This window comes from Capricornis sumatraensis, chromosome 8 (genome assembly GCF_032405125.1).
Source record: "Capricornis sumatraensis isolate serow.1 chromosome 8, serow.2, whole genome shotgun sequence".
NCBI lineage: Eukaryota > Metazoa > Chordata > Mammalia > Artiodactyla > Bovidae > Capricornis > Capricornis sumatraensis.
The window spans coordinates 101,504,349-101,525,963 of NC_091076.1; the positions used below are offsets into that span (position 1 = coordinate 101,504,349).

The window sequence follows — 21,615 nt, forward strand, 5'->3', positions numbered from 1 at the left end:
GACTAAAACAACAACAATGCTGTTTGTGTATTTAAAGTTATTAAAAATGGCCATACTATTTTCTAAAGTAGCTGTACTATTTGCATTCCAACAGCAGTGTAACAACATTCCAGTTACTCCACATTCTCGCTAACACGTGGGCATCTTTTATGTGTCTATCTCTCTATCTTGCTGTTCATCTATCTTCTTTGTTAAGCATCTATTCAATCATTTGCCCACTTTAAGTTGTCTTCTCATGGTTGAGTTTTTACAGTTCTTTATATATTCCAGATACAGGTCTCTCTCAAATACATGTACTGTAAAACTTTTCAACTAGTTTGTGGCTTGTCTTTTTATTTTTTCAATAGTGTCTATCAAAGAGGTTTTTATTTTAATGAACCTCAATATATCAATTGTTTAATGACTTGTGCTATTTGTGGTTTGTGTAAGAACTCATGAACACTTTCTCCTATGTTTTCATCTTTAAGTTTTATAGTTGTCTTTTATACAGAAGATCAGAAATTAATTTTTTTGTTTAAAGTAAGAGAGAGGTTTTATTTTTGTTTTTCCTGAAAGGAAAGCCAGTTGGTCCAGTACCATTTGTTGAAAACACAGTCCCTTCTCCACTGAGCTATCTGGTTTCTCTGTCCAAAATCAATTGATCATATATGTGGGGGTCTATTTCTGAACTCCACATTCTGTTCCACTGATATACATGGCTATATTTACACCAATACCACAGTCTAGATTATTGTGGCTTTATATTAAATCTTGAAATGAACCATGTATCTCTGTTTCAAAAGTGTTTTAGCTAGACTCTTTGCATTTCTATATAAACATTAAAATCAACTTATCAACTTCCCCAAAAAAGTAATTTTTGACTGGGATATTGCACTGTATCTATAGATCAACTGGATCTATAGAATTAACATTTGGATAGAATTAACATTCCAGTGGTCATGTATGGATGTGAGAGTTGGACTGTGAAGAAGACTGAGTGTTGAAGAAGTGATGCTTTTGAACCGTGGTGTTGGAGAAGACTCTTGAGAGTCCCTTGGATTGCAAGGAAATCCAACCAGTCTATACTGAAGGAGATCAGCCCTGGGATTTCTTTGGAGGGAATGATGCTGAAGCTGAAACTCCAGTACTTTGGCCACCTCATGCGAAGAGCTGACTCATTGGAAAAGACTCTGATGCTGGGAGGGATTGGGGGCAGGAGGAGAAGGGGACGACCGAGGATGAGATGGCTGGATGGCATCACGGACTTGATGGACATGAGTCTGAGTGAACTCTGGGAGTTGGTGATGGACAGGGAGGCCTGGCGTGCTGCGATTCATGGGGTCGCAAAGAGTCAGACATGACTGAGCGACTGAACTGAACTGAACATTTTAAAATATTAAGTCTTCTACACCATAAGCATAGTATAATTCTCCATTTACTTAGGTCTTTCTCTGTAATGTTTTATAGTTTTTGTGCATAGGTCTAGCATATATGTTGTTACATTCATCCCCAAATATTCTAGAATTTCAATGTCATAGCTAATGGTATTTTTTAAAATTTTCAATTTCCAACTATTAGTTACTACTTTACAGAAATGCAGCTGATTTGAGGGTATTGATCTGATATCTTGGAACCTTGATAAAATGCATTATTAGTTCCAGTGACTTTTTTGAAGACCTCATGATTTTCTTTTTTCTTTCTTCATTCATTCCTTTGGCTGCACTGGGTCTCAGATATGGCACGCAGGATCTTCTATCTTTTGTTGTGGCATTCACACTCTTAGCTGCAGCATGTGTCCTTAACCAGGGATCGAATCCAGGCCCCCTGTGCTGGGAGCACAGAGTCTTACCCACTGGACCACCAGGGAAGTCCCTCATGATCTTCTATGTAGATAATCATGCTGTCTGTGGAGAGATTTTTTTGCTTCTTTGCCAGGCTGCATGCCATTTTATTCTTTTCTAGCTTACTGCACTGACTATGACTTCCAATACAATGTTGAAAGAAATGGTGAGAGTGAACATTTTCGCCTTGTTTTCAGTCTTCTGGGGAAAGTGTTTAGTCTTTCGCCATTTCAACTATAATGTTACTGTAAGTTTTTCTTAGATGCCTTTTATGAACTTGAGAATGTTCTCTTCTATTTGCAGTTTGCTGAATCAGTTTGTCACGAAGCCAGTGCCAAATTCTGTCAAATACTTTTTATGCATATATTGAAATAACCAAATAGGTTTTTCCCTTTATTCTGCTAATGTAATGGATTATGTTGATTAATTTTCACATTAAGCCTTGCATTCCTGAGATAAGCCTTACTTGATCATAATACTTTATCCTCTCTCTATACTGTTGGGCTTCATTTGCTAATATTTTGTTAAGAACTCTTAAGGCTACTGGGACTAACCTGGTGGTCCACAGTTAAAGCTCCAAACTTCCACTGCAGGGGGCACAGGTTTGATCCCTGATCAGAGAACTAAGAATCTCCATCCTATGAGGCACAGTCAAAAAATTTTTTTAAATATTAAAAAAATGTTTTTTATACTTGGGTTCATGAGGGATCTTGTCCTGCAGATTCTCTTTTTCCTCCTCTTGCCGAGTCTTTGACTTTGATTTTCAGGATAAAGTTGGCCTCTTAGAATGGGACAGGAAATGTTCCCCCTTCCTCTTATTTTCTGAAAGAGTTTGTATAAAGATTGGTATCATTTCTTTCTTAAATGTTCCCTAGAATTCATTAGCAAAGATATCTGGACTTGGAATTTTTCTTTGTGAGGGAAAAACTAGGGAGTTCAATTTCTTTATGAGATATAAACTAGCCAGATTTTCTTTCTCTTCTGTGTCGGTTTTGTTCATCTGTGTCTTTCACGAAATTCATCCATTTCACCTAACACATAGAATTTATTAGCACAAAACTCTTCATATTTAAAGGATTCTGTTCAGTTCATTTCAGTCGCTCAGTCGTGTCCAACTCTTTGCGACCCCATGAATCGCAGCACGCCAGGCCTCCCTGTCCATCACCAACTCCCGGAGTTCACTCAAACTCATGTCCATCGAGTTGGTGATGCCATCCAGCCATCTCATCCTCCATCATCCCCTTTTCCTCCTGCCCCCAATTCCTCCCAGCATCAGAGGCTTTACCAATGAGTCAGCTCTTCGCATGAGGTGGCCAAAGTACTGGAGTTTTAGCGTTAGCATCATTCCTTCCAAAGAACACCCAGGACTGATGTCCTTTAGAATGGCCTGATTGGATCTCCTTGCAGTCCAAGACATTACTTTTCGATTCTGTTACTATCCTTTTAATGCCTGCTGGATCTGTAGTGATGCTCTTTGATTTCTGAAACAGGCGATTTATAGCTTTTGTTTTTCCTGACCATTCCAGCTATAGTTTAACATTTTTGTTGAACTTTTCAAAAACTATCATCTATTTTCATGGGTTTTGCATGTTTCTCTGGTGTATCTTCTATTTTGTTTATTTTTACTGTTTTCTTATTTCCTTTCTTCTACTTACTTAGGGTTTGATGCGATTCTCTTTTTCTGGTCTTACAGAGAAAGCTTAGACTGTAAATTTTAGACTTTTCTAATTAAAATCTGTTAACATCATTATGATTTTGAGATTATTTTTGGTGCATGTAAACCTAGTTCAGTAATTTTACCTATTGCAAACATGGTATTTTGCCCATGATCCATAAACACTGAGTCAGTTATTTCACAAACAGTGCAATGAGAAAGGTTATAGCACACATCTTGATGTGGGGTTTTCTAAGAGTTTCTATATACTGCAAAGAAAAAGTGCTGCCAACCAAACCAGGCATGTTATTTATCAAAAGATGGTACTATATCTCAGCTATGTTCAGATATGAAAATGTATCTCCTAGAACTGATGAAATATGACCCATTCTGCTGCTGCTGCTGCTGCTAAGTCGCTTCAGTTGTGTCCGACTCTGTGCGACCCCATGGACTGCAGCTCACCAGGCTCCTCCGTCCATGGGATTTTCCAGGCAAGAGTACTGGAGTGGGGTGCCATTGCCTTCTCCATGACCCGCTCTGCACATGGATAATTATAAACATTGTATCTTGTCTTACTGATGACCAGGACTTCTGATACTGAAGAACCACCAGAGAGAACCCTTGCCTTATTCCCAGTGTCAAAGAGAGTGCATCTCTAGTTTCTCCACTAAGCATATTTGCTGGAGAACCTGTACAACCTTTACCAAGTAAATGCCCATGAGTCAACTTAAACATGCTGGATTAAACATGCACATGGATCTCAAGAAAAAGAGTAAGACAAGGACAAAGAGAGAAGATTATGAGAAGCCAGTCATCATACAGATCATCTGGAGTGTCAGTGCTGGGGTCAGGACAGGGCTTGAATCCTGGCTCTATCAGTTACGACCATGCAGCCTTAGCTCCCTCCTCTTGAGAGTAGGGCTGAAGGTAGGCCATGCCACACAGGCTTGCTGCAGGGGCTGAATAAGTTGATTCATGTAATGGTACAGCATAATGTTCAACAACTGTGAACTACTTTTATTACCATAATTTAAAATTTTAACCAAGAGTTGGGCAATCTGTAGTGACTGAGCAGAGAGAGACTGGAAGCCCTAAACCTCCAAGGGGAAAACCCAAAAAGAAGCACCGTCATAATGGGGAATCTCCGAAAGAATGAAAACTGAGGTACCATACTCGCTTGAAGGAGGAGCTAAGGATGAGAGTGCTGGTCCAAAATTTGTATGACGAGCCGTGGAGCCCGAGGACTGCTCCTCCTGACTGGGAAAATTCTAGAGAAACTACCCGGAGGGGCTCTAGAAGTGGAGACACCGTGGACAGCTCAGGGCTGCCTTCACCTTTAGGGCCGCCTTCCTTCCCGTTCCTGCTTGTTTACGGCATTTCCCTCGGGGTCTTTACAGTGAGCATCTGATTTTCCTTTTACTTTTTTATCTTCGTTCTCTAACTAAATGTATTCAGTCCTAGCTTGCTTTAACTACATCTCACAGACATGAAAAGTTGTGCTAGTACTGTCATTCAGCTTTGAATATTTCATAATTTTTCAAAAAGTATTTCCTCTTTAATGATTTTTTTTTAAGAATAAGATTTTTAGTTCTCAGACATTTTAAAGGGGCTTCCCTGGTGACTCAGAAGGTAAAGAATCTGCCTGTGATGCAGGGAGACCAGGTCTGATCCCTGGGTTGGGAAGATTCCCTCGGAGAAGTGAATGGCTACCCACTCCAATATTCTTGCCTGGAGAATTCCATGGACAGAGGAGCCTGGTGGGCTACAGGCACTATGGTCACAGAGTCAGACACGACTGAGTGACTAACACTTTCTCTTTCTTTTCATTATCACGCTCCAACTCTCTTGTATGGTGGTCTGAGAACAGATTTTACATGGCATCAGTTCTTTGGGATCATTACAGCTTTCTTTGGAGTCTGGTACACAGTTTTTGTTTGTGAATGGTCCACCTATGCTCAAAAATAATGTGCATTCTCTGCTTGTTGTGTATATGGTCCTATATGCCTCTATTAGACTTAATTAATCCTGCTATTTAAAGAATCTAAACTATTTTTCTTACTTTGTATGTACTTAGTCTCAGCACCTACGTCCCTGGTTTATTCACTTCTGCCCACAGTCTTTTTGGTTCCCATCTTACATGTTTCAAGGCCATATCGTTTGATGCATATAAAGCCACGATCAGAGTATCTTCTTGATTGTCTACTCTTTTTACCACAATAAAACATTTTTCTTTGTCCTTCCAATACTTTTTTAATCTCAGATTCTTCTTTGATGCAGATTAAAATTGTTCCTCCAGCTTTTTTTTTTGTTTGTTTCTATTTCTCCCCTTTCACCCTTTGATTTCCAACCTCTCAAATATTTTGTTTTAAACACAAATCCTGTGATACATGCTGCATCATGATAATTTTTATGCAACATGAAAATCACTGTCCTTTGAGAGGTGAATTCAACTCACTAAGAACTAACTAATCACTTTCACTTCAAAATTTATTCCAGACATCTTATTTCACATTTTCTATTTACCTTGCTTTTTTTTTCTACCTTCTTTTGGAGAGAAGAAATTCTCTCTCCTCATGCGAACATGATACATTCTATTTCCATTCTTTTGGTGGTCATCACTAACACAGTGAGACCTAAACCTATACTTAATTTTCATGATCAGTATCTCAGATATTCAAACTTTGCTTCTGCCTTTCTGGTCATTTATTCTTTCCATCTCTATCTCTTTGGTGGGAACTCCTCACCAGTCTTCCAGTTCTCTAATCTGTCCTTTAGTAATATTCATAAGGCCACCTTTCAATCCACCCCCTAAATTCTTTACTTCATCAATTATGTTTTTAATTACCCATATCTCCAACTAATCTTTCATATTTCTTCTTCCTGGTTCCAATATTCTCTCTTATCACTTCAGGTATGCTTATTCTCACACTGAATTACTCTTCTATGGTATAGTGCTCTTGATTTTTATAGGCGTATATTTTCCTTCAAAGGAGAGGTAGTAACCTTGTTTATTTCCTTCCCTCTCAGCTCCAGACATGGCAGACAAGTTGCACCATCCACTGCAATGAGGGAAACGATCACATGCACACCCGAGGACCCGCCCTCTGCCTCACCTGCACCTTCTGGTCTTCACCTGCTCCACTCCCCACCCTCAACAGTATCAGCCATCAAGGGCTCCACACTGTTTCTGACTCGTTGAGTGGACTCGCTGGAGGACCCATCAATCTTACTCTTCTCTGGCAGCCCGAGGACTGAGCTCAGGGGAGGGAGTGAGCAGCCTGTGCCATCCTGTCTGGTCCAATTTGTTTCTCAGCAGCATAAATCAGGTTTCGGCATGTCAACTTTTTTTAAAAGGAGCTCTATTACAATACATTATGATATTCATCTTAATTGAGTGTATGTCAGAGACAGGAACAATGAGAGTACATCGTCTAGTTGGGGGAGAAAAAATATTTTCCTCAGAGTGGGCGCATGACAAATTACATAACCTAAAGACTGGAAATTACCCTGAAGCTCCCCTGGGCTTTACACAGCAGGGCCAAATTACAGTTATGGCCACAATGTCAGGGCCTCTGGATTAAAAAAAAAAAAAAAGTTTAACTAAATCATCCCAAATTAAGTTTATTACAAGGTCTACAACCCAAAGCATGACATTACTACAAAGTAAATTGGTAAGACAATTTCATTCATGAATGTACCTAGATCAACTGCCCTGAAACATAAGAAATAAGGCAGTCATTTTAATTCAGTTTTTATAAGAAGCTGAAAAAGATGACAAAACAGAAAGCACCAATTCAATAGGTAGGCAGAAAGTTTGCTCTCCAGCAGAGAAGTTGTATTTGAGAAAATTGTACAGAGAATATAGAGAAGGCAATGGCACCCCACTCCAGTACTCTTGCCTGGAAAATCCCATGGATGGAAGAGCCTGGTGGGCTGCAGTCCATGGCGTCGCTAGGAGTTGGACACGACTGAGTGACTTCATTTTCACTTTTCACTTTCATGCATTGGAGAAGGAAATGGCAACCCACTCCAGTGTTCTTGCCTGGAGAATCTCAGGGACAGCGGAGCCTGGTGGGCTGCCGTCTATGGGGTCTCACAGAGTCAGACACGACTGAAGCAACTTAGCAGCAGCAGCAGCAGTACAGAGAATAAATGGTGAATCCCAGTATCAAACACCAGAAAGAATTAATGTTTCTGAAAGCAATTCTGACTGATTCTTGGTTGAGTCTTCAGGACAAAATACAAAGCAAATGCCACAAGTATCACAAAATACAAAGCAAGAGACTGCAGTGAGACAAGCAGGACACAGCAAAGGGCCAGGCTGGATGGACGATGCAGGACCTCAAGAGCAGCTGTGGGGCAGGGTGTCTGTGCAGCTGCCTCTCTCATTGGGCAAAGATGAAGACCAGACTTCCTATACTGACAAATACACATTAATACTATGCAATTAACATTTAAACTCCTTGAGATTACTCAATTTAATTGAAAGGAAGGAAACACATTTCTTGACCTCTATTCAATCCGAGATAATGTCTGCCATTTTCATTAACAGACAATACAACTGCATGCCACACAATGCGATGGGCATCAATCTATTTAACAGCAAGTCCCACAGCAAATTTAGTACCACTGAGTTATAATTTCAGGAGCATACAAATATATCCATAAAATTTAAAATGTATTCTGCCATTCAATCTAGTAAGTAGAGAACAGCCTAAAGAAAAAAAGAAACATATCTTGGACTCATACTATATGGAAGTATACGGTAAGGAAATCATTTATAAGGAGAATAATATAATTGCTCACTTCAGAGTTACTGATATTATCAGTTTCTGACAATGAAGAAGATTAAGAAGGAAATGAAACAAAAATCAGAGAATGATGTATTCTGACAACTACTTCATCAAATAAGATTTATAAGCACATCTGGCATTAAATATACATACATGTATTATGTACATACAAAATAAGGCTATATCCTGTTTATAAGGCATATAACTTTCTCTAGCAACTATGCCTTGTATGAGTATAGTGAAAACCATCCTCTTAGTTATACAGGAATGTTCCTGAGCAAAGCTTTTTCCTAGGTTATTTATTGCTCAGGTTCCTTGACAAATAGGTAAGTGCAACAATCATTTTTAGGTAAAATCCTGGTTCCATTTTCTTTTTTAAAATTTATTCATTTGGTTGTGCCAGGTCTTAATTGCAGTACATAGGATCTTTGATCTTTGTTGCCATATGTGGGATCCTTTATTTATTACATGCCAGCTCTTAGTTGCTGCAGGCAGTATCTAGCTCTGACCAGGGACTGAACATGGGCCCCTGCAAAGTTTTAGTCCCAGGACTACTAGGGAAGTCCCTTGTTTCCATTAAAAGCAAGGGTTGGCAAACTATGATTCCCAGGCCAAATCTGGCCCATTACTTGCTTTTGTAAGTGAAGTTTTATTGAAATACTGTCATGTCATGCTCATTTGTTTACATACTGTCTGTGATTCTTTCATGCTATGTTAATAGAGCTGGGACCCTTGAGCTCACAAAGCCTAAAATATTTAAAATCTGGCCCTTCATAGAAAAAGTCCATGGACCGCTATTCTAGAGCTAGTTTGAGCTACCCTACTTTTATATACTTGAATCCTAAGTAAATGGGATTACTAAAGCCCTATACTTGGTTAAATAAAACAGAACATCAATGCAGTGAAATGTTATGCAATCACTACAAATGACATTTACCAAGAGTTTATAGTGGTCAAGGATAAATAAGTTTGTTATGCTAAGGTTTAAGTACCTGAAATTGAAAATTCAGTCTAATTGCATCAATGAAAAACATACACACACAGGAAAAACAGACTTTTTAACCAAAAAGTTAACACTAACTGTGGTAATGATGGTAAAATCTTTTTTACATTTTCCTTCTTTTTCACTTTTTAGTAAATTTTCTACAAAGAATGTATACCCCACTTTTCATTGGAAAATATTAAACTGACTTTTAAGAAATCCTTGACCCTAAAAATATAAGTTAAGTATTATCTGACAAACTGTCTCCTTTCTCCATGTGGAAAAAAAAAAGGCTGGTATTTTTCTTTAACTCAGCTGTTACAAAGTACACGTTTCTCTTGACAATTCTTCCAATGAATATGGTTTATTGCTATTCACAAGCTAAGAACACTCAGTGAAATGCTATGTTCAATCTAATTTCTATTCCTCAATATGCAGAAAGTGGTTAATTGTAAAAGATCTTCCCACCTGGGACTCTGCTTAATCATTCCAGGCAGTGCTTATCTGATGACCAACACCCACAGTCGTGATGTATTGATCTCAAAGTCCATTCTCTGGTAACCATATTAGTTTCATTCGCTTTTCACTGTGCTTCCTACTGAATACTTACTTTTAAAAATTTAAATATATATTAACTCCAAAAGAGGATTTCAGGTAAGTACCGAGACAATGCCTCACATCACGGTGGAGTGAAAGCCTGCTGCCTGACTCTAGGGTAAGAACCCACAGCTGCCAGTGAAGGGACGTCTGGCCCTCCTGACTGGTGGAGGACCACAGGGCTGCAGCCTGGGCGGAGAGGGCATCGGGGAGAAACAAATCAACTCGTGCTGGCAGCAGAGTGGGGAGTGGCGAGAGCGGAAGGCCCGTCTATGCTCTTCCTGCTGCTTCCCTCACCCATCCCTGCCCTTCTAGTCACAGCCCCCTCTGACACAGCACCCAGCCCAGGTTCTGGAGCAGAGCTGGTGTGCACCGTCAGCTCTAGAGCAGTAATGACAGGAAATCCCCATACATCCCTCCCTATCCTTACACGGATTATCTTAAACAGTATTTGTAAGTCATTTCTCCACGTTAACGCCTCCCCCTGCCAGACCTAGAAGAGCCAAGGTCCTTAGCCCAACATCAAGGCAGTCGACCCTCTGATGTCAGCCCACCCTCTGACCTCATGTCATCCCTCTGGACGCCGTCCTCTACTGACCCACGTTTGTGCATGAGGAGTCACCTGCCTGTGTGGTCTCTGTTCCCCTTCAAGTCCCACTATCTGCCCAGACCCAGACTCAGTTTCCCTCTCTTCCAAGAAGTCCTCCCTTACCCCCTTGGCCCCTCTGTCCTCTGGAAACACAAACAGCCCTTATTGCCATACCCTTGCTCGTGGATGGCCTGAAATGTTCAGATTTCCTTGTCTGGCAGGAAGCACTCATTTAAATAATGAATTTTCAGGCCACATCTTGTCTCTTCAATGAGACCATAAATTTTTGAGGGCAATGGTTCTTTGCACTGCCTATAGTGCTTAACATGGGTTTTAAGCACACTGGTGGTATTTAGTAAATTATTTCTTGGACAATGAATAAAATGAACGGCTTCCTGAGCTATCTGGACCACAGATCTTCCTGAGGTCATGTTAAATGGCACCATAAACCTTTTCTGACAGTGATCACAGAGTACAGAGAATTAAATAGAAAAATTCACAAATGAAAGAATGAAAAGACCTACAGTCAAGGGCAGGAGCATGGCCACGGAGCAAAGGAGTGATGCTCTGAGGCAGTGTGGGAATGGCTGCCTCAGCCTCACGGGAGGGCAGGTCCCTGCTTCCTCCTTTCCTGTCAGCCCAAGCCTTGGGATGAACTGGGGAAGCCTCGGGATGGAGCCAGTGTCAGCAACGGCTTCAGGCATTTCCAGCTCTGCCTCATTCGCCTTCTCTCTCTGCAGGGGAGCTTCTGCCTCCATGTCTCCTGCTTTTCCACCTCTCTCCCTCTGCTGCCTGCCCCAGAGCCCAGCTCCTTGCTGTAATCTCCCAACATGCTAACAGGCAATAGCCACCCCCTCCTAGCAGGAATCCCATCCACTGTGTCCTTCGTTTCAAACATCATAGTTCTCCCACCTGTGTCTCTATGGGATTCTTTTCAACATCAGCATCCCTGGTTCATAGTCTCACTGTGTTATCCGTGTCTTCCTCCCTTCACCTCCCGTCACACTTGATGACTGTTCTTGATGACAACAGTCCTGCCTCACAAGAAGGCTAGCTTAGCTCTCTTTCTTCCACGGGTGAGGTCCCTCGGGGTACACTTTGGCCACATGCATTCTGCTTTTTGCGGTGCAGTGGAGGAGCGGCCGAAGTCAGGCCCTGTCTGAGTGGGCTGAGCTGTGGAGTGGGCTCGGCAGCCGGGGCCAATGCCCATCACCCCCCTCCTTCTCCTCTAGCTCCTTAGGAATCAGCTGAGCTAGAAAAGGCTTCTCCCTGGAGAGACCCACAGCCGGGACTTGAGAGGGATGGGGTGGAGTGGGAGGCAGATGCCCTCTTCCAGGTGCTGTGTGTCAACCCGACGCTGCAACAGAGGCAAAGCTGCAAGTCCAAGTTCTCCTCGAACCAGCCACCGGAGGCAACTTCATGTCCCACCCACCCCCCCCACCGGGCTAGTCACTCAAGGGGCCTCCCAAAGGGTTGAGCACCATGTTGCTGCCCCTAGAGTCCCCTCCTGTCTCAGTACTTTCTCTAGGGCTGTGGGGAAGGGACCAGGACCCCGTGTTTCTGGTGAGGTTAGGACAGGAAGTTGGCAGGAAGTTGAGGAAGAAGCCCGACAGAGTCCAGTGAGCCCACACGGCTGCATCGTCCTGCCTATGGCTCACCAAGGGCTACTTACCTTTGTGTATATGGTTTCCAGCAAAACATAAAATGGAAAAGCAGATATTAAATGGGAGCAAGACGGTCTAAGGGAGAAAGTTGGACTTGGAGGCAGGAAGCACACACATTCCACTGAGAGTCCTGCCAGGGACAGAGGGCCTTACATGCAGCTTCCACCATCCTGGAATAGCCCACGTACTTCCTCAGTCATAGTCACAAGAGCTTTGAACTTCTCAAAAGAGTGATGGCAGGGAAGTAATATGAAATATTCTACTTCAACTCAAGCAAAGAATTATATAACTAGAGAAGCTTTTTTTTTTTTTTTTTAAAGAAAGTCCACTTTCTAGCATGACCCACCTTGGTACTGAGGACACCACCTCAGTTAGCCAAGATACGGAGAGGAAGCTCCTAGAAACCACGCACACACCTGACCTGGGGGAAAGCGCATCCTAAGCCCTGAGAGGACATCCCCAGCATCCACTCAGGGTCCTGAGTTCATGCCTGGAACTTGGTCCACCAGAGTCAGGTAGATTGGGTCCCCACAGCAAGCCCTGGGCGAGTGAGGTTGCTGGGAGTTGAGGCGGGTGCCACTTACCAGCGCAGGGCGATTTTGATGGGGGTGGTGAGGCATGATGTGAACAGGTCAGCTGGGAGGTCGGGGATCATGGGCAGGAGCTCGTTGGCCTCACAGGCTGCCAGCTGAATGCAGTTCTTCATAGACGGGGGCAAAGGCATCTGGGCCAGTGGGTGGTTTGGGTTAATAGCAGCAACCTGCAGGGGGACAGGAAGGAGAGTGGCTTAGCCGTTGTCCACAACTGGAGACTAAGCCAGAAATGTGACACGAAGGAAAGGACCTGTCGACTGAGGCTTAAGGCTGAGAGGTTCCAGGCCGAGTCCCCTGAAAAGAGGCCCAGCTGTGGGATCCTCTCCTGGAGACGATCGTTAGCTCCAGCCCCAAATCACTCATTATTCAAGGACTCTTGGGTTATAAAGGCTAGAGGCGGGGGAGCTCCATGAAGACCAGGTGCTGGGGTTTCAGGTGATGATGGCGCCGAGGCGGGCAGATGGGGCAGTAAAAGTGCAATTTTTAATCGCTGACGGCTACTTGCTTGTTTCCCAACTTGAAAAGAATGTTTATGCTTCTCAGGTTTTGCTCCTTACTAAGAATCCCCTCTGCATGACTATTCCTTTCACATTTGCGATTTCATTTCCTTTTTACAACATTCCCATGAGGTAAGTTTTCTTTCCATTTTAAAAGATCTTTTACAATGAGGAAACTGAGACCCCAAGAAATGATGGGAATTGCCAGTCACCGGGCGAGTCCTGGTCATGGGTGGGGAGGCTGGTCCTGAGCTGAAGTTTCCCCTACCTCATCCCATTGGGGGCCTCCTGCACCCACACCACACCTATGACACTAACACGCATGCTCTGCAGGAGCCAGGCCTAACAGCATGCTCAGGTGCACTTTGTAAGTTATACACACAAAGCTGTGTTCATTCATATATCCCTACCACAGATTATGACATGTAAAGTGTTGTCATTATTAATGCTGATAAAACCTTGTTTTATTTCTCAAATAGAAGGCAGTAAAAGTTGTATTTCTATTAATAACCCCTTCTGTTATAGGAATAGCAAGCCCAGAATACACATCAAATTCTAGTATACTTAAAATAAAAATGTCAATTTCTCAAGGAATGGGTTTTTTAAAAATTATTGTGCCAAAATACACACAATATAAAACTTACCATCTTATCCCTTTTGTTTGTATGGTTAGTGGCATTAGGTACAACTCACATTGTACAACCATTACCAGAGTGGGTTTTTAAAGCACAGAGAAAAGGGAAGGCAGAATCACGTTTAATCTTCTCCTTGGCTCTGGCGCTACGATCTAAAATAGCACCAGTGAAGCAACCTGCTCCACACAGGAAATTAGTTTCCAGGTCTGCTGTGACAACTCGCTAGGAAGGATGACGGGTCTGGGTGCCATGTGGGTCTGCGGCTCATCAGACCTGAGTCATGCGGAAAGACGTGGAGGCTGCAGATGTGTCAGAGTCAGGGGAGGCTGCCGGAAGTGCTCCACTCGCGTGCTCTGTGGAAGCATGTCCTCCCCGGTTCAGGGGGAGGATGACATCGGCGATGGGTCGGGCTCCGGGAGGGGCACGGAGGGCACAGCTCTGAACAGTGAAAGGGGCACTGGGGAGCTGGCCTGGGACCGAAGCCGACACACACACATCTCGTGAGCATTACCACTAACGGGCACAGATGAGATGACTGCAGGAAACCACTTAGGAAGAAAGAGTTGTTTATGTAAAAGCTAGATTCAATATTCTCAAATGCTGTCGTGCTAGTTTCAACTTCTCTGTCTATAATCCGCCTCCACAGTAAATTTACTTTCTGAGAACCGAAGAGCAGGTCCACTGGCCACAGCCCCCAAATGCTGCAGGCCTTCCACCTTCACTGTTGCCTGTCACTGAGCTGCAGACTCAGGCTCTCTGAAGTGAAACAGTCTGTCACATCAAGGCCATCTTTCTCCCAAGACAGAGGGCCCCAAGCAGAGACAAGGGTGCTCGGTGGGCTTAAGGGGACTTCTGCAGGGGTCAGGAGGTCCATGCGCTGTCCTCTGTGGAGGCGGTGCTCCGATGCCCTGACAGAGCCAGGCGGTGCTGTTGGGCAGCAAGTCTGCTCAGTCCCTCTGTGTTAGACCTGCCTCAGGCTGCACCTCGTGGTCCACAGGCACTTGGCCTGGAGCCTCGCAAAGTACCTGAGGCAGAGGAAGCCCAGGAGACAGAAAGACGATGCAGAAACATCTTCATCCCAAGTCCATTAGAAACTAAATTTCCCAGTTCAAACTGGTTATTGATAGAAACCTTGATTTCTTAAACAAGCTCCTTGAAGTATGCTGGTGTATTATTGGCAGAAAGCACTAAGTGTGGCTGCAGATAATCTTTAGTACGGTAACACAGTAATAGTCCCCCAAGGACTCATACCAGACGTGTCATCACCACTAGGCACTCAGAAGGCAGATGAGAGCTCTGCACTGGGGTTAATTAGAATCAGTAACATTTTGTAAAAATGACATTCAAAACAAAGGATTCCAGCAACAATTCATTTTTTCAAGCTTCTAACCCAAGAAAACAACAAACAAAAACAAATTATTTTAACAGGTGAGCTATTTCCTGTATATTGTTTTGGTTTTGTATTTATCTAAGATATTGACCTTTTAACTGAAATTCATCCTTGGAATAATAAATAGCCTGCATGTAAAGCTAACTACTAGTGATTCAGAGAACTTTTCAAAGGCACTCAAGTAAAGAAGCTGGTCCAGCTGGGAGCCGCCACTCACCCTGCAGGGCACACCCCAGATGTATTTGTACCCAAAGGGGCTTCTCCTGGGGAACCCAGAGGCTCAAACACCAAGAGAACTTTCTTCGTTAAAAGCTCACTAGAGCCTTCTGGAGGATTTGGGAAGGATCCAGAAAAACCCTCAATGCGATACACAGCAACCAGATCCAAGAGAGACATCTGCTACCTCTTCCACACGTGTGGATAATGTAGTGCTCGTGCGTTCAGAGCTCATGGGAAGGCTGGCCACACGGCTCACACAAGGCCTGGAATCACTCGCTCCAGAAGCACGGCTGGCAGGGCTGGGGGTCGCTGGGGGAGCACCTGAATCTCTCATTTCCTAAATAAACCTCTGCCGTCATGCTGCTGCTTTTCTCCATGTACGTATACATGTTAAGAGACAACTTGACAAAAGCACCAATAATTTCAGAGGCGTCTTTAACAAGCAGCTTTCTGAAAATAACATCTACTTGGTAATGATTCCAGTTCTAGCTTAAAGCAACTTTTATTCTCAACTCAGTAACACCTACTTACAGTGGACATTTTTGCAAAGTTCAGAGGGAGATTAAGATCTGTAAACAGATCAGGTATTGCTTGCCCAGCTCATTTCAAAGATATTAATGGAACATCTACCACGCACTGTACTTAAAATAGCAGATAAAAAGTGGAAGTAGTAATTTTTAATATATAATTTATATAAATCTCTATGTGTGTGTGTGTGTGTGTGTGTGTGTGTGTGTGTAGTCAGTCACTTAGTCGTGTCTGACTCTTTGCAGGCCCACGGACTGTAGTCCACCAGTCTCCTCTGTCCATGCAATCTTCCAGGCAAGAATCTTGCTCCAGGTTGCCATTTTCTATTCCAAAGGATCTTCCTGACCCAGGGATCGAACCCATGTCTCTTCCATCTCCTGCACTGGCAGATGGATTCTTCACCACTAGCACCACTTGCAAAGCCTGAATTCTATATATATCAAATATTAAATAGCATTAATAATTTAGAAACAAGTTGCTGGAAACTGAAATTTAGGTCAAGAGAGCAGAGGGAGTCACTCTGTTGCAAGAAGACTTGTAAGGATAACAGGGAAACCCCCAATGTTCCCCACAAAGAGCAGCTAAAGAACATGCTTCACGGTAATAGTCTGTCATGATTATCCTGAGAGCTTACCTAAATGGACCATCCACTGTTTCAAAGCTATTTCATTGTAGCAATCAGTTTCTAAAATGCTCTATAATTATTCTATAACTCAATAAAGATGCTTAGTTAGAAATTACAACGAAATTTCTCCCCAATTAACTTAGAGAAGCAACCAAAAGAAGGTAACTCAAAAATTCTCTGATCCTTTACATCACAAAGAGAACTTACGTTTGGGGGTTACTGTGAATGATGCTGCTGAACATCTGTGTACAGGTTTTTGTGTGGACACATGTTTTCAAGTCTCCAGGGTACAAACCTAGGAATGGAACTACTGGGTCGTCTACAGCTCCAGGTTTAACGTTTGAGGAATTGCCAGACTGTTTTCCAAAGTGGCGGCACCATTTTACCTTACTTAACCATCTTGATGCGGTGCTATGGTCTGAATGTACATGTTCCCCCCAAATTCATATGCTGAAATCCTAACCCCCAAAGGTGACAGTGCTAAGAAGGTGGGACCTTTGGGAGGTGATTAATTTATAAGGCTGAAGCCCTCCTGAATGAGGTTAGTGTCCTTACAAAAAAGCAGCCTGAGAGCTCCCTGACCCCTTCCACCACATGAGGACACAGCAAGAAGGCCAGGCCATGAACTAGGAAAAGGGCCCTCACCTGATCAAGCTGCACCATGATTTTGGTCTGTCCAACCTCCAGGACTGTGAGGACTCAACCTCTGCTGTTTAGAAGCCACCCAGTCTGTAGTATTTTGTTACAGTAGCCCAAATGGACTAGGACAGGTAGGAATTTAAGATTATTCATTTGATACTTTTCCTATTTTCTAACATAAAGATCTAGTGCTGTAAGTTTCCCTTTCAATTGCTTTCACTGTATCTTATCAATGCTGACAGGCTGTACACTTCTTTTCTTTTTTTCTGTTTATTTAATTGAAATATAGTTGACTTACAATGCTGTGTTAATTTCTGCTGTACAGCACAGTGATTCAGTTACACACACACACACACACATTCTTTTTCTTATATTCTTTTCCACTACGGTTTATCACAGCATACTGAGTATAGTTCCCTGTGCTACACAGCAGGATCTCGTCTGTCCGTTCTATATATAATACCTTACATCTGCTAACACCAGCCTCCCACCCCTTGGGAACCACGTCTGTCTTCCACGTCCACGAGTCTGTTTCTGTTTCATAGACAGGTTCGTTTGTGTCACTGGTTAGAATCCACACACATATAAGTGGTATCATATGGTATTTGTCTTTCTCTTTCTGATTTACTTCACTTAGTATGATAATCTCTAGTTGGAACCATGCTGCTATAAATGGCATCATTTCCATCTTTTTATGGCTGAGTAATATTATTCTATTGTATATATACCATATCTTTATTCATTCATCTGTCAATAAACATTTAGGCTGCTTCCATGTCTTGGCTATTGTAAATGGTGCTGTTTTGAACATAGGGATGCATGTGTCTTTCTGAATTAGAGTTTTTCTGGATATGTGTCCAGGAGTGGGATTGCTGGATCATATGGTAATTTAATTCAATTTTTAGTTTTCGAACATATATTCATTTTCATTCAGTTTACGTACTTTCTTTTATTTCCCTTGAGATTTTTAACCCATCAATTATAAGTTAATTTTTTTTCCTGATATTTTTCTGTTGTCTTTCTACCACTGACTTCTAGTTGATTTTACTATGGTCAAAGAGCAGGCCTGTGTGATTTCTATTATTTAAAATATGTTGAGGTTTGCTTTATGACCCAGGATCTATCTTGATGGATGCTTCATGGACACTTGTGTATTTTGCTGCTGCTGTTGGAGTGTTCAGTGTCCATTAGAGCTCTGCGACTGATATTCAGCAGATAGGATTGTGCCTTCTGTTTTTTCCCCTTGCAAAAGTCTTACTGTACAATGTTGAAGAGGAATAATGAGAATGAACACATCTTTTCCTTGCTTTTGACCCCAATGTTAAGAAAAATCACTTACCCTCTTGTCCCTCCCCTCAAATGGGCTGGTAACTTCCCACCTGCCCTCTTCCTGTGCATGGCTCTGTGATCACCCAGCTGAGTACTGCCATTTTTCTGGTTGCCACCAGAAGCACCATGGCCTGTGCCACCACAGATCCTTTGCGAGAGAAGATCAGGCCTTTATCTCCATGGCCTCCAGCTGACAGAGGGGGCCCTCCTGATAGGAAGTCAGGCCATGCAGATGAGTCCTGCCAGGAACCACAGCACCCTGCACCCATATCCCATGGTGTTGGTCATGATCTGTGGTCCAAAATATTAAGTGATTTCTGGCATGTTTTAAAATAGACTAAATTAGGGAAAAGCATTAAACTCTTAAGACTTAACTTGGAGAAGCTCTCAGTTTTATGATAGCTGCAATAATATACTATATTCATGGATTTGGGTTAATAATTTTTCTTTTATTTCTTTTTACATTTCATACAAATCAATCAAAGATTAAACATATTCAGTCAATCATAGATATATCTAAGGAAGATAACTAAAGGTAGCTTATTCAAATGTATATTTATTTATCAGACCAAATCTGTAAATGTTGCCTAAACAGCTACTTCATATGAAGCTTTCTTGATAGGTTTACATAATAGGTTTAATAAATACAGCAGACAACACCAATAGAAGAGATACTATGAGACAAGGCATAATTATTTTGTCAAATTAATTGCATAAAAATTTGCTATATGAGGTCATCTGAGAAAGATTTCAGGTGCAGGGAAGTACAATTTTAGTTACACCCTTAAAGTTGACTGTACTAATGATACACTTTGCTTGTCTGCGGATTTCATTTAATACCACCAGTAGTGAGGGTTTCTGAATTTTTTATGCAGAGAAATCACATTTCTTTTAGCCAGAGTCTTCAAATTCCAGGACTAGGAACAGTACAAGGTGCCAAGAGAAAAGAACTGATCCCATAAAAATCATAAAAGGGAAGGTGCACAGGAGCTGAGTCTGGAGACACCTGACGTACATTCTGTTGCCCAGGCTGACTGGATTAAATGTAAAAGTGCTCTGCAAACTAGGAAAGGCTGTGCAGACAGAGGCAGGCAGTGTCCCGCAGCTAAGGCCTCCGGGTGCTCTGGCCTCCCCTGGTGGTGCCTTTCCACCTTGCATGGCCTCCTCTTTTCCCAGTTCTCAGTGGCAGTAAGGGTCCTGATCTTCGAGAGGCTGCTTTTCTTATCAGTGCTGTTCTGTGACACTTTCCACTTTCTGGTTAGCAAGCCAGCTCCCAGCACCCTAGGAAGCCCACCCTCCTCCTCCACTCATCATTTCCATAATGGCTTCATCTTCTCCAGCAAGGGGCTGAGGGTGGCTGTGTGGAGCCCAATGAAAAGAGTTTCTGCTGTATTTGCTTACAGGTTCACTCTCCTATAAAAAGTGGAAATGGCAGCATTTTTTCTTAATTTACAAATGTGGAGGGGGGAGTGTTTCAACTAGATAATAGGTTTCTTACTGATATTTGTTTTGAAATGTTCACTACTAAGAATTCTTACAGCTTACTATACATAGAGTATAAGATACAGAAGGGTGAACTTGACCAGCCTTTATTTCAAAAAGGGCCTGTCCAGGGTGTGTGTGGAGAAGCAAATGGGGGAGGCACTTCACTGCTGAAGCCTGAGGTGGTACAGGGGTAAGACAAGGCTCACCTGAAGACCTGCCATCAGGACAGCCTTCTGCTCACCCATGTCCTAAAGCCAGGTGTCCTGCAACCACCCCGCCCTAGGAAGCACCTGGAGGTGCTCTTCTCTAAAGAGAGTTACTGATATATCCGGGGGAAACTAGGGTGGCTAGTGTAGTCACCGGCTCCCAGAGAAAGAATACTCTCTGGACTGTGGGCAAGGGTGCTCCAGGATAGCCAGCTCCCACCTGCCTGCCCCTCCATGACACACAGCAACAGTGGGTAGCTTCCCTTCATTCTTAAATATGAGAAGCAACAGGGAATCATCATAAGCCTTCTGCAGAAGGGAGAACAACCCAAATAACCCATTTATACAACCCAAATAACCGACAAATTTATACCGGAGGAAATGGAGGTAACTTAGAAAAAAGGACATCTTTTTAAAGTCCATATATTAAAATTTAAAGAAAAAATAAATAAGGTTCACAGACCTCTTGTTTCCCTACTACCTACAAATGGCAATTATGAAGCTATAGAAGAGAAAGAATGGGAGACATGAAAACACTTGTAACGTGAAAGCTAGAGATGGACAAGCCTGAGCTCCCTGCAGAGTTAGCATGGTGGACCCCTTCTCTGTAGCATGAACATCCCGACAGTAAGTCCATGGAGAACGCTCACAAATTCACAGACACAAGCTCCATTTAGTAAGCAGTCATCAAGACATATTCCTTATCTATGGATAACCTTAGAATCAACTTGTGACACGCAAAAATCATAGACAGGCATTGTAATACTATAAATATTAACCTTAACACAGAGCTAACTTCTATTTCAAATTCCACAGACATCCACACAATGTGCTGTCTACAATACTAGCAAAGGAACCACAAGGTTTCAAAATACGAATTCTCTAGTTCTATGGGATACACATTTAACATTTTTTGAAGAAACCTGAAGTGTGATGTTAGACATTTTTGTCACCATTAGTTTACATACTTGACATAAAAGTTAGTCACAGTGATGACTACATATGTGACGATAATGTCATATATCAGAATGAACAGAGGATTTCAAATGGGTATTTAAGTCACTGTGAATTCAGTGATGCTGCAGGATTACACCTGTTTCTATGAAAATGAGTCTCTGCTGGACAAGGTGCTGAGCTGCTGGATGCTACTGCTGGGGCCAGCAGAAGCCGGTCACACTAAGAAGTTAACCAAATATTGGATCAAAACATGATTCTCAGTACTTCCCTGGTGGCCTTGTGGTTAAGATTCCACGCTTCCACTGCAGGGTGCAAGGGTTCGACCCCTGCTTAGAAAACTAAGATTCCGCAAGTCATGAGGCGTGGCCAAACAAAAACAAAACATGATTCGCTTGGAGGTATTGTGAGAAAAG

At 42.5% G+C, this 21,615-nt stretch overlaps 1 protein-coding gene across 2 annotated transcripts in view; it reads right to left on the reverse strand.

The window, feature by feature from the left end:
• Window positions 1-21,615, reverse strand: part of RPTOR (regulatory associated protein of MTOR complex 1) — a 321,928-nt gene that overhangs the window by 147,104 nt on the left and 153,209 nt on the right. For both annotated transcript variants that reach the window (XM_068976432.1, XM_068976431.1), the window contains exon 6: window positions 12,684-12,859. In XM_068976432.1, coding sequence (XP_068832533.1) covers window positions 12,684-12,859 — 176 coding nt within the window. The remainder of the gene's footprint in view (window positions 1-12,683; window positions 12,860-21,615) is intronic.